The sequence below is a fragment of the Globicephala melas genome, chromosome 4 (genome assembly GCF_963455315.2).
Source record: "Globicephala melas chromosome 4, mGloMel1.2, whole genome shotgun sequence".
NCBI lineage: Eukaryota > Metazoa > Chordata > Mammalia > Artiodactyla > Delphinidae > Globicephala > Globicephala melas.
Window position 1 is genome coordinate 87,222,793 of NC_083317.1, and position 14,509 is coordinate 87,237,301.

The following is a 14,509-nucleotide window of genomic DNA, read 5'->3' on the forward strand; positions in this document are numbered from 1 at the left end:
TTGTTTATCCATTCTATATATAATAGTTTGCATCTGCTAATCCCAAACTCCCAATACATCCCACTCCACCCCTCTCTCCTTGGCAACCACAAGTCTGTTCTCTGTGTCTGTAATTCTGTTTCTGTTTTGTAGATAAGTTCATTTGTGTCATATTTTAGATTCTACATATAAGCGATATCATATAATATTGGTCTTTCTCTGTCTGACTTCACTTAGTACGATAATCTCTAGGTCCATCCATGTTGCTGCAGATGGCATTATTTAATTATTTTGTATGGCTGAGAAATAATTCCATTGTGTGTGTGTGTGTGTGTATCTTTATCCATTGATGTCTGTGATTGACTTTAAAATACTTCAGCAAAAACAAAAGATGGAGCAAATACAGTAACAGTATTAACAATTTGTAAACCTTCACGGTGGACATTATGGATGTCTGTTATATTAATTACTCTGCCTTTCTCTGTGTTTGAAATTTTTCTTAATAAAAAGACTAAAACAGGGCTTCCCTGGTGGCGCAGTGGTTGAGAGTCCTCCTGCCGATGCAGGGGACATGGGTTCGTGCCCCGGTCCGGAAAGATCCCACATGCCGCGGAGCGGCTGGGCCCGTGAGCCATGGCCGCTGAGCCTGCGCCTCCAGAGCCTGTGCTCCACAACGGGAGGGGCCACAATAGTGAGAGGCCCGCGTAGGGCAAAAAAAAAAAGAAAAAAAGAAAAAGAAAAAGACTAAAACAATCGAGAAAGAGTGAGAGGTTGAGTGTACTAGGTGAAAAGGGATAATCAGAAATGTAAGATTACTGAAAAGATAAGGAGAGATAGGATTTAAATCTCAGGAGGAGGAATTGACCAAAATGACAGAAAAGTCAGCTTCTCTATTGTAACAGAAGGGAAGGAGGAGCATATGATGAGTCAGTCCTCTATGTATCATTTTGTAAAACTAATAGTGGGAAATTGAAACAGTTCATGTCTGGTGGCTTCTCTTTTCTCTGTGATATAGAAGGTAAGCTCACTTGCTGCAGGAGGGGTTGTGAGAAGATCAGAAGCTGGCGAAGGCTGCAAAGGAGCTGAAATTGTTGATATTGAGTGGACGTGATGGGTAAAAAGCTGCATATGGTAGCCAGGTGGTTTTGAGGGCCCAGCTAGATTGCTGATGTGAACTTGTAGTAGAACTAACTTGCCCCGCTGTTTGACTTTTCAATCAGTGTTTGAAAGAAAGTACGGAGTTGGATTCATCGAAGTTGTGATTTTTGTCAGTTGAATGTGACCAAATAGAAGGGCAGGGGAAACTAGGGTACTGGCAGAGTTGTTGATGAAGTGCTGGACTTGAAATTCAGCCTGTATGAGAAGGGAGTGCAGCTTGCAACTAGAAGATGAGTAAGTTCTGGAGATCTAATGCACAGCATAGTGAGTGTAGTCAGCCACGCTGTGTTTTATACTTCAGAGCTGCTAAGGGACTAGATCTTAAATGTTCTGTCCACAAAAAAGAAATTGTAATTATGTGATGTGATAGAGGTGTTAGTTAACGCTTTGGTGGTAATCATATAGATATATAAATATCAAATCAACATGTATGTCTTAAACTTACACAGTATTATATGCCAATTACACATACCTTAATTTTAAAAAAGGGGGAATTGCCACAAACTCACTATATTTCACATTGGACCCCTCATCTTTCATATGAACCTTCTCCCTGTCATGGACTCTAAAGGGTCTGGGATTTTACCTACTTATAAGCTAATAAATTAGCCTGTTAGTGTTTTGTGGATGCTGGCAGAAGACATGACTCTTGGGTCAGAGACCAAGGACTTGATTACTCGCAGCACCCCAAGTAGCATGGCCTGATGTTGGTTTTTGCCCGTTCCCCATGCTCCTCAGTCCCATGGAGGTGACCCAGGTGTGCCTAGATGGATGCCACATATGCATTGGGTTTGCATCGCGGTCTAGAAACACTGAGCTTAGGGAATTTACCACTTTTACAGTAAGAAGCAGCAAGGTCTCTCTTTGTCTTGGGGCAGACGTCGTCTCATCCCTCAAGGTTGCTCACTCCAAATGCAGCCTTGAGAAATGGCTTAGGTAAAAGTGACTAGGGCCTTGTTATTTTGGCATACACAGCAAGAATGTGCAGGGATGCTCAGGGCCCCATGGCCTCTCCTAGTATTCCCCCTCCATAGAGTAGTGGTGGTGATGTGGGAACTGCTTCCTCTTTGTCATTTCTATTCGCAGTACCTCCATCCTTTTGGCACCCAAGCTGGAAAATTTCATTCATTTGGAACAACTCATAGTCTTTCCTGGATAACTCTTGTGAGCTGCAGATAGCTCCTCTTTAGAGGGTCCCTTGTGTGTGTGTGTGTGTGTGTGTGTGGCTTTGGGGGGTAGAAAGGCAGTAGAATTGGGTAAGAGGTAGTTTTGAATGCCCTTAAAAGTTATATGAGACCTCTCTGAGCCCCTTGATATACCTACAGAAAGTCATTCTGTAGAAAGAGAAAAACAAAGCAGGTGTGAAGAGAAAAGCAGGACAGGTAGAGAAAGAATACTGCCAGTTTCCAGTCTCTGTTTTCTTCCTGAGGTCATAACATCCTTGCCTTTTACTTCTGGGATTCATGCTAAATGCTTAGAATGAATTTTCCTTTAGTTCTTAGATTATTTTCAGGTTGGTTAATTTACTGGAGCATGAAGTGTCTCAGGTGCTAGAGATGTAGCAAAGAGTAAAGCGAGCAAAGTCCCTGCCTTAAGGAGCTTACACTCTACTAGGAGGAAGCAGACAACAAATAAGCAAATACATGTTCGATGGCATTGAGTATTACAGTGAAAAATAAGACGGGGTAAGGGGCCTAGTTGGGTACATATGTGCTATCAGTGAAGGTTGCTCTGAGAAGGTAACATTTGAACCGAGGTAAGGGTGGAAGCAGTGAAGATATCGGGGCAAGCAAGAGGGTTCCGGGCAGAGGTAAGAGCAAGTGCAAAGACTGAAGCTGGAGCCTGCTTAGTGTGTTCAAGGAACATCAAGAAAGCTTTCGAGTGGCTGGAGCAGAGAGGGGGAGGGGGAGGAGAGAGATGAGGTCAGAGGGGGTGTGTGTAAGAGACTGTGTAGGGGGCTCTGTGGGTCAAGATAAAGAGTTAGATTTTGCTCTGAGTGGAGTGAAAAGCCATTGTAGGATTTAAAGCAGAAGAGTGACTTGTGTTTTCAAAGCATCTCTGGTTACTATATTTAGAATAGACTGGAGAGTGGGCAAGGGCAGTAGAAAGGAGACCAGGTGGATGATGGTGTCTTGGACCAAGGTAGTCAAAGTGGAGGTAATCAGAGTTGGTCAAATCCTGGATATTTTTTGAAGGAATGCCTGACATGATTTGCTGATGGATTCGATGTAGGGTATGAAAGAAACAGAACAGAGCCGTTAAGGATGACTCCCAGGTTTTTGGCTTAAACAATTGGAAGGATGGAATTGCCATTTGCAGAGATGGGGAAGACTTAAGGGTGGTGTGGGGTTCAATTTTGAAATAAGTTGAGGTGTCTGTTAGGCATCCAAGTGTGGATGTCTACTGGTGCCCTTGAAACTGTTGTAAAGTATTTCTCCCTGGACTCCGTTCTAGTACTGATTCTCTATAATTAAGTCTTGAATACTGCAACTCAAGCTGTCTCTTCCTTCCTCTGATCCCATTCCTCCGTAAAATCCTTTAGCAAATAATCTAGATCTATATTTACTGAGCAGTTTTAAGTTCCAGTAATAATTATCTCACTTGAGTTTCAGAGGGACCAAAAGGAAGTTACATGTCAATATTTAAAAAGCAGATTAATATGTAAATGGAGAACTGAGTCAGTTTGTCTCTCTTTCTTTTTGAATAGTGACTTTCATTTGTTAGTTTCTGAGGTAAACAAATTCAAGGATGAGTGAGCTGGAACAGTTGAGGCAGGAAGCCGAGCAGCTGCGGAATCAGATCCAGGTAAGAGCAAACTTTTTCATTTTGAAATTTTAACATTTTTATGTAATACCAGCGATGAACAAAATTTGTGCATTAGTTTATCAGTCTACGTATATTAAATAATTTATAAGGTGAGAAATGGTCAATTTATTTTTATCATGCCTCTAAAGAACTCTCCAAAAATCATTCCTAACAAATACCTATGTGGACCAACGGCCCCTGTGTTCCTAAGAAGTTAATAGTGCACATGTAATCTCTGCTGACATGATAATACTTCTCTTCTACTCACACACCTGGAATCATAGTTTGATTTTTGGTATGTTGAGGCATAATGTAATATCATAATGTTACACAATATCATAATATCACATAATGTAATCTATTAGAAAATTAATCTCTAAACCATTAGATTGCAGAAAAACATTAAAAATGATTAGTGGCGTAATGAAGATGTCTGCCGTCTTTACTCTTGGAAATCAACTCAAAACAGTAAAGAGCATAAGGAACAAATACAAGCTTCATCTTTAACAAAATTAAAGACACTTAGAACTTCAAAACCTAATAGAGTGGGGAAAAGTTGTCAAATGTTAGGGTGTGGAAAGGCTCTGAGAGAGGGTTTCTGCAGCTGTAAATCTCATATTCCCTCAGGGACAACATCGTTCCTTTCTTTTGGAACAGTGAAAACAGATGCTTCCCTGGACTGAGACATATCAAGGAGGGCAGAGATAAACATGAAAGGATATAGACATGCTGTCTTTTAGGAAGCCTCTTGGTGAGAAGGTAGAGGAGAGACCGAATTGTGTGTAGCCTGCTGCTGCCTACTTCTTTTCACAGGGAAAAAGTAAGAGCTAAACAACTTACAAATATAAATGAAAAACTTCATAACGAAGCATGGAGAATCCAAGTTATTAGTAACTTGGAACACTGCTGTGATCTGTCCAGTATGAATCTTTGGCAATAGCGATTTCAGAATTACTTATCTAATTTAAAAGTGAAGAATAAGAAAAAAGGAACAATCATAGGATCTATGCAAAGATATTACAGGAAAGAGATGAAAGGAGCAGGAAAAACAAGGGATGGGGGAAGAACACTCAGCAGAAAAATGTTGGTTCTGAGCGGATTAAAATCATAATCATTCTAATCACCAGGAATTCAAGGAAGTTAATGATTTAGATGTGAATGAGAACTCTGAGTGGATACCTTAGGTGTCTGAACAAACCTGTCAAAACAAAGGAGGGATTTATTTTTTCTGGGATGATTAGAGAAGGCTTCATAGGCTAATCTCTGAGTTAAGATGTTGCTACCACCACCAGAATGGATTCTCCACCATCTCTACTTTGTGTCCCTTGCTCCAGATGCTGAGCAGGAATGACTGATTGGCCAAGCACATTGGTCACATGGCCGTCTCATTTTTTAAAATCTTTTCTCTGTATCTGTAAGCTTGGATTTTTGTTTTTTGTCTTTTTTTAACTTGCACATATAAGTGAGACTATGTGGTATTTGTCTTTCTCTGTCTGACATATTTCTCTTAGTGTAATGCCCTCAAGGTCCATCCATGTTGTCACCACAAATGGCAAGGTAGTCTTTTTTTATGGCTGAATAATATTCCATTGTGTGTATGTATGTGTGTGTGTGTGTGTGTGTGTGTGTGTGTGTATGTATCTCACATTTTCTTATCCTTTCATCTGTCAACAGATACTTAGGTTATTTCCATATCTTGATTATTGTAAATAATGCTGCAGTGAACATGGGGGTGCATATATCTTTTTGAGTTAGGGTTTTTGTTTTCTTTAGATAAATACCCAGAAGTGGAACTGTTGGATCATATGGTGGTTCTTTTTTTAATTTTTGAGGAACCTACATACTGTTTTCCATAATGGCTGCACCAATTTGCAGTCCCACCATCAGTGCTCAGTGTTCCCTTTTCTCCACACCCTCGTCAACACTTGCTATTTCTTCTCGTTTTGATGATGGCCATTCTGACAGATGTGAGTTGCTATCTCATTGTGGTTTTTATTTGCATTTCCTTGATGATTAGTGATGTTGAACACATTTTCATGTACCTGTTGGCCATCTGTATGTCTCCTTTGGAAAAATGCCAGTCAGACCCTCTGCCCATTTTATTTATTTTTATTATTTTATTTTTTGGCTACATTGGGTCTTCATTGCTGAGTGCAGGCTTTCTCTAGTTGTGGCAAGTGGGGGCTGCTCTGTTGTGGTGTGTGGGCCTCTCACTGCAGTGGCTTCTCTTTGTTGCGGAGCACAGGCTCTAGGCATGCGGGCTGCAGTAGTTGTGGCTCATGGGCTCTAGAGCACAGGCTCAGTAGTTGTGGCACACGGGCTTAGTTGCTCCGTGGCATGTGGGATCTTCCCGGACCAGGGCTCAAACCCGTGTCCCCTGCATTGGCAGGCGGATTCTTAACCACTGCGCCACCAGGGAAGTCCCCTTCTGCCCATTTTAAAAATCAGATTATTTGTTTTATTTTTCTGTTGAGCTCTATGAGTTCTTTATATGTTGTGGATATTAATCCCTTATCAGATATACGATTTGCAAATATTTCTCCCATTCAGTAGGTTGCCTTTTCATTTTATTGATGGTTTTCTTTGCTGTCAGAAGCTTTTTAGTTTAATGTAGTCCCACTTGTTTATTTTTGCTTTTGTTATCTTTGCTTTTGTGGTCAAATCCAAAAAATCATCACGAAGACTGATGTCAGGGAGCTTACTGCATATGTTTTCTTCCAGGAGTTTTATGATTTCAGATCTTGCATTCATGTCTTTGATCCATTTTGAGTTAATTTTTGTGTATTATGTAAGATAGTGGTCCAGTTTCATTCTTTTGCACGTAGCTGTCCAGTTTTCCCAGCACCACTTATTGAAGAGACTGTCTTTTCCCCGTTTTGTATTCTTGGCTCCTTTGTTGTAAATTAATTGATCATATATGTGTGGATGTATTTTTCTGCTGTCTGTTCTGTTCCGTTGATCTATGTATCTGTTTTTGTGCCAATATCATATTGTCTTAATTACTATAGCTTTGTAATATAGCTTGAAATCAGGGCATGTGATGCCTCCAACTTTGTTCTTCTTTCTCAAGCTTGATTTGGCTATTTGAGGTCTTTTCTGGTTTTATACAAATTTTAGGATTGTTTGTTCTATTTCTGTGGAAAATGTTATTGGGATTTTGATAGAGATTGCATCGAACCTGTAGATTGTTTTGGGTAGTCGGGACATTTTAACAGTACTCTTCCAGTCTGTAAGCACAGAATATCTTTTCATTTATTTGTGTCATCTTCAATTTCTTTCATCAGCGTCTTAGTTTTCAGTGTACAGGTCTTTCACCTTCTTGGTTAAATTTATTTCTAGGTAATTTATCCTTTTTGATGCAATTGTAAATGGAATTGTTTTCTTAATTTCTCTTTGTGATAGTTCTTTATTAGTGTATAGAAATGCAGTTGATTTCTGTATATTTATTTTGTATCCTGCAACTTTACCAACTTCATTTATTCTCAGTTTTGATGGAGTCTTTAGTGTTTTTTTGTATATAATATCATGTCATCTGCAAGTAGCAATAGTTTTACCTCTTCCTATCAAATTTGGATGCCCTTTATTGATTTTATTTCTTTTCTTTGCCTAATCACTCTGGCTAGGACTTCCAATGCTATGCTGAATCCAAGTGGCAAGCATGGGCATCCTTGCCTTGCTCCTGATCTTAGAGGGAAAACTTTCAGCTTTTCACCATTGAGTATCTTATATATGTCATATATGGCCTTTATCATGTTGAGGTACATTCCCTCTATATCCACTTTGTTGAGAATTTTTATCATAAATGGATATTGGATATTGAATTTTGTCAAAAGCTTCTTATGCATCTGTTGAGGTGATTTTATGATATTTATCCTTCATCTTGTTAATGTGGTGTATCACATTGATTGATTTGTGGGTGTTGAACCATACTTGCATCCCTTGAATAAATCCCACTTGATCATGGTGTATGATCCTTTTGATGTGTTGTTGAATTCTGTTTGTTAATATTTCCTTGAGGATTTTTGAATCTATGTTCGTCAGGGATATTGGCCTACAATTTTCATTTCTTGTGGTGTTCTTGTCTGGAGTGACTGGCCAGTCACTTGGTCATGTGCTGATCTCATTTAATGCTTGTAGCAACCCTATGAGGTAGATGGTGTTACTTCGTAGCTGAGGAGACTGAGCCTCAGTGAGATTAAGTAACTGGCGAAGGTAACATAACTATGAAGTGGTAGATCAGGACTCAAGCCAGGTGTATTTTGGTTCCAGAGCCCGTGCCATAGGTACCCCTGTGGCCCTGCCTCCCCATCATGTCTGCTAAGATCTGGCTCTGTAGCCTGTGCTATAGCATTATGAATCTGGTGGTCATTCCCTGAACATGCATTGCTCTTTTCCACTTTGTTGCCTTTTATCAAATGGTTTCCTTTGCCTGGAATTATACTACCTCTGCTCTGATTTTGTTCCTGGGACTTGTATTCATTGAATCCTAGTCTTCCTCTCAAAAACCTCACCAGAGTCCTGCACTTGGATTTCTTATTCTTTTGTTGGAAGGCAGCATTGCCTGGTGGAAAGGACATGGATTCCATCTTTTAATTATTTTGTGGCCAGGACATGTTTACAGCTTTTTTTGATGCTTAATGTCTCTGCCCACTATATAGGTTTGCGGAGAGGAGTAAACAAAATGACATGTAAAGGATTTAGATCAATGCCAGTAAGTGGCAGTTCCTTACTTGTACAGCCCTTTGGATTTGTGTTACAAGGCTGATTACAGCCCACCTGATATTATAGTTCCTTGTGCACATTTGTCTTTACTACCTGTACTTGGCTGGGAAATTCTGTGTTTTAATTATCTTTGTATCTCACCAGCATCCAAGCAGAATGTCATGGGCATAGTTGCTCACTGAATCATCTTCCGTGATTTCAAGTAACCATGTGTATGTAAAATACCATGTACTTTTCTTATCAGTTTAATCATGTCATGCTATATTTAAAGACCATTTCTTCCTTCTTTCCTTTTTTTCCCCCTTAATGCCAGAAATATATTTTAACTATATATTTAACTATGGTATAAACACATGACATAAGAGAAATGTGTGCTATTTGGTGCAATACATGATTCATTTTAAAAGTTTATTTTATTTTATATTGGAGTAGCATTGATTATAATTCATTTTAAGTTAAAAAAACAGAAATAGAGAAAATGTAGATCGTCTTTTGTAATTGTTACTTGTTTGATTTGGAGTGAGAAACACCACTTTTATTTTGCACAAAGATATTAATATCAGAGCTTTATTTTTTAAGGTGGGCAATAAGGAATTCAGCTGTTAATTGGGAATGATTCTCTTATATTCAGTTTTATAATGGATAAAAGTGTTCATAAGTTCAGTAATTTCAACTTGCAGTGTTTTAATTGTGTTGTTAATATTAAGGTAAGCTCTATGAGGGCAGGGATTTCTTGGTTTGTCTACTGCTCTATCCATGGTGCCTAGCATAGTACCTGACACAGTGTGCAACAGATTTTTTTATTGAATGACTGAATTAAGAAAGATGATCTAAACAGTGATAGTTCATTTTCATAAAGCTTAAAATCAGAGAGCTCTTTTTATAGCATTGTCTTCTACTCCAGCATTTTTGGACATGGCTTAGGCTGTCACTGTTGTTTCTGGAAATTCTTTTCATTGTAGGAAAGTGGGCTAAATTATTCCTTGCCAAATGAGGTTTCTAAACCCACAATCTGAGAATGAGAGAATCAAATCGTATGTTTGTGTAACTACTTATGAACACCCTTACATAGAAATATTCTAAGTGCTTATAAATAGGTTGAAAAGGCCGCCAAAAAGATTGCATACTTATCCAGTCTTTGTTGCAGACGGTGGCAGGCATCCCCTGGCTGAATGGAACAGGTTGTCCTTTGGGGACAGTAATTCAACAAATCGTGTGTGCCTCTCTGCACAGAAGCGTGCACAGCACACTGGGGAAGAACAAAGTTGAAGACAACACTACCCTAACCTTTGGGGGAAAAAATTGGAACAAATCTAGTAGGAAGAATTAATTGTGCTTCCCATGTATATGAATCCTCTAAATTTATTATTAACTGATAAACTTGATTTAAAACATTTTGTTGCTTATTAAACATGTTCTTTGTTTGCCGTTACTTATTTTGTTAACATTAATTTTTGTTTCACTATCTTCTGTTTAATAATTCTCTTCAGTTTGTATAAAAATTTAAGGTCTTTTTTGAAAGGCTACCCTATAATACTTAGGCAAAAACACCTGCTTACATGTAGGGAATTTGCTTTTAATATAAAAATATAACTCATTATATAAAAAATTATTTTCCTGACATACTGTATCTTTTTATCATGTTAGATCAAAAGTATTTTATTTCTGGGCTTCCCTGGTGGCTCAGTGGTTGAGAGTCCGCCTGCCAATGCAGGGGAAACGGGTTCGTGCCCCAGTCCAGGAAGATCCCACATGCCGCTGAGTGGCTGGGCCCGGCCCGTGAGCCATGGCCGCTGGGCCTGCACGTCCGGAGCCTGTGCTCCGCAACGGGAGAGGCCGCAACAGTGAGAGGCCCGTGTACCGCAAAAAAAAAAAAAAAAAAAAAAAAAGTATTTTATTTCTAATAACACCTGTATACAGTATACTTGCAAAGTATTTTAAAGAAATGTTATTTTTTAATTAAAAAATTTTAATTGAGGTATAGTTGTGCAATATTATATGTTTCAGATGTACAACATAGTGATTCATAATTTTTAAAGGTTATATTCCTTTAAAATATTCTTTATTTTAAAGGTTATATTATAAAATATTGGCTATATTCCCTGTGTTGTGCAATATGTCCTTGTAGCTTATTTATTTTATACATAGTAGTTTATACCTCTTAATTTCCTAAGCCTATCTTGCCCCTCCCTCTTCCCTCTCCCCACTGGTAACCAGTAGTTTGCTCTCTATATCTGTAAGTCTTTTTCTTTTTTGTTGTATTCACTAGTTTGTTTTATTCTTTAGATTCCACATCTAAGTGATATCATATAATATTTGTCTCAACTAAAAGCTGCTTCTTTGAAAACATAAACAAAATTGATAAAGCTTTAGCCAGAGTCATCAAGAAAAAAGGGAGAGGGCTCAAATCAATAAAATTAGAAATGAAAAAGGAGAAGTTACAATGGACACCACAGAAATACAAAGGATCCTAAGACACTACTACAAGCAACTATATGACGATAAGCTGGACAACTTAGAAGAAATGGACGAATTTTTAGAAAGGTACAACCTTCCAAGACTGAACCAGGAAGAAATAGAAAATCTGAACAGCAGAATCACAAGTACTGAAATTGAAACTGTGATTAAAAAGCCTCCAACAAACAAAAGTCCAGGACCAGATGGCTTCACAGGCGAATTCTATCAAACATTTAGAGAAGAGTTAACACTTATCCTTCTGAAACTATTCCAAAAAATTTCAGAGGAAGGAAAACTCCCAATCTCATTCTATGTGGCCACCATCACCCTGATACCAAAACCAGACAAAGATACCACACAAAAAAGAAAATTACCAGGCCAGTATCACTGATGAACATAAATGCAAAAATCCTCAACAAAATACTAGCAAGCCAGATCCAATATACATTAAAAGGATCATACACCATGATCAAGTGGGATTTATTCCAAGGATGCAAGAATTTTTCAATATCTGCAAATCAATCAGTGTGATACACCACATTAAGAAATTGAAGAATAAACACCATATGATCATCTCAGTAGATGCAGAAGAAGCTTTTGATGCAATTCAACACCAATTTATGATAAAAAACTCTCCAGAAAGTGGGCATAGAGGGAACCTACCAACATAATAAAGACCATATATGACAAACCCACAGCAAACATCATACTTAATGGTGGAAAGCTGAAAGCATTTCCTCTAACATCAGGAACAAGAATGTCCACTCTCACCACTTTTATTCAACATGGTTTTGGAAGTCCTAGCCATGGCAATCAGAAAAGAAAAAAATATATAAGGAGGACTTCCCTGGTTGTCCAGTGGTTAAGACTCTGCCCTTCCACTGCAGGGTCTTAGTTGCGGCATGTGGGATCTTTTATCGTGGTCCACAGGCTCTTCGTTGCAGCGTGCAGGCTTCTCTCTAGTTGTGGCGCACAGGCTCCAGAGCGCGTGGGCTCAGTAGTTGCAGTGCGTGGACTCTCTAGTTGTGGCACACAGGCAAAGTAAGTCAGAAAGAGAAAGACATACCATATGATACCACTTATATGTGGAATCTAAAATATGGCACAAATGAACCTATCTGTGAAACAGAACCAGATTTGCAGAGATAGAGATCAGACTTGTGACACAGAGATCAGACTTGTGGTTGCCAAGGGGGAGGGGGGAGGGAGAGGGATGGACTGGTAATTTGGAGTTGGTAGGTGCAAACTATTACATTTAGAGTGGTTAACCAACAAGGTCCTATTGTATAGCACAGGGAACTATATCCAATCTCCTGGGATAAACCAAAATGGAAAAGAATATTTAAAAAAAAGTATATATGTGTAAAACTGAGTCAACTTGGCTGTACAGCAGAGATTGGCACAACATTGTAAATCAACTCTACTTTGATTTAAAAAAATAAAGTCTACTTTGTTTGATATGAATATTGGTACTCCAGCTTTCTTTTGATTTCTGTTTGCATGGAATACCTTTTTTACATCCCCTCGCTTTCAGGCTGTATGTGTCCCTAGATCTGAAGTGGGTCTCTTGTAGACAGCATATTTACAGGTCTTGTTTTTGCATCCATTCAGCCAGTCTATGTCTTTTGGTTGGAGCATTTAATCCATTTACATTTAAGGTAATTATCGATATGTTCTTATTGCCGTTTTATTAGTTGTTTAGGATTTGTTTTGGTAGGTCTCTTTTCTTCCCCTTTTGTTCTCCTGTGATTTGATGACTATCTTTAGTCTTGTGTTTGGATTGCTGTTTCTTTTTTGTGTGTGTATCTATTGTAGATTTTCACTTTGGGGTTATCATGAGGTTTTGATATAGCAGTCTATATATATACAAGATTGTTTTGACTTGCTGGTCTTTTAATTTCAAATATATTTCAATTATCCTGCATTTGCATTCTCCTCATGATTGCTGGTTTTGATATCATATTTGTTTGGGGATGATTTTCTACCTTTACTCTATGTTTGCCTTTACTGGTGAGCATTCCTTTTTGTAATTCTCTTGTTTCTAGTTGTGGCCTTTTCTTTTCTGTCTAGAGATGTTCCTTTAACATTTGTTGTAAAGCTGGTTTGGTGGTGTTCTGCCTATGTTTTCTTCTAGGAGTTTTATGGTTTCTGGTCTTACATTTAGGTCTGTAATCCATTTTGAATTTATTTTTGTATATGGTATTAGAGAATGTTCTAATTTCATTCTTTTACCTGTAGCTGTCAAGTTTTCAAGTACTATGTATTTTTAAAAATATTTCTGAAATGACTTGGGTTATACTGTAAATACTCTTCCCATCACCTCAATTTCTAGTTGCCAGAACAAATAGAAGGGAACTCAGAACTCTTGCTTTTTGGTGATGCTTATTAACAAATATAACTCTGAATACAATGGGCTTATTAAATCAGTCTAGTTCAGTTTATTCGGGGGATGCAATTAAAAATCTTTTAACCATAAACCAAAAGTATATTTGTGCAATAGAATAGAATTGTGTGTCTATATATAAAGCCATATATCTATGGCCAATTGATTTTTTAGCAAGGGTAACAAGACAATTCAATAGGGAAAGAATAGTCTTTTCAACAGATATTGCTGGGACAGCTAGATATCCACATGTAAAAGAATGAGTTTGGACTCATACCTCATACCATATATAAAAATTAACTCAAAATGGCACCTAAATGTAACAGCTGAAAGTGTAGAATTTTTAGAAGTAAACCTAGTTGTTAATCTTTGTGACCTTGAATTAGGCAACAGTTTAATATGACACTAAAGCACAAGCAAGAAAGAAAAAAATAGATAAATATACAAATTGGTCTTCATCAAAACTATAAAAACTTGTGTGTCAGAGGAAACTATCAAGAAAGTGAGAACTCAACCTACAGAATGGGAGAAAATATTTGCAAATCATAATCTGATAAGAGTCTAGTGTCCAGAATATATAAAGAACTCCTATAACTCAACAATAAACACATAACCCAATTTAAAAATGAGCAAAGAAGTTGATAGACATTTCTCCAAAGAAGATATACAAATGGCTAATAAGCGCATGTAAAGACACTCCACATGAAAAGATGCTTAGCATCACTAATCATTAGGGAAATGCAAATCAAAACCACACTAAGATGCCACTTGACATCCACTAAGATGGCTGTAATAATTTTTTTTAAGAAGAAGAAGAATAAAAAGACAACAGTGTTGGTGAGGACATGAAGAAATTGGAACCCTCATACATTCCTTGTGCGTATGTAAAGTGGAGCAGCTACTGTGAAAAACCATTTGACAGTTTCTTAAAATGTTAAACATAGTTGCCACATCATGCACCAATTCCACTTTTAGGTATATACCCAGGATAATTGAAAAGGTATG

The 14,509-nt window shown here is 38.0% G+C and overlaps 1 protein-coding gene across 3 annotated transcripts in view; it reads left to right on the forward strand.

Moving 5' to 3' along the window:
* GNB4 (G protein subunit beta 4) overlaps positions 1-14,509 on the forward strand; it is a 60,074-nt gene that overhangs the window by 25,139 nt on the left and 20,426 nt on the right. For all 3 annotated transcript variants that reach the window (XM_030863094.3, XM_060298395.2, XM_060298394.2), the window contains exon 2: positions 3,845-3,942. In XM_030863094.3, the coding sequence (XP_030718954.1) occupies positions 3,886-3,942 (57 nt within the window). In that variant the 5' untranslated portion in view covers positions 3,845-3,885. The remainder of the gene's footprint in view (positions 1-3,844; positions 3,943-14,509) is intronic.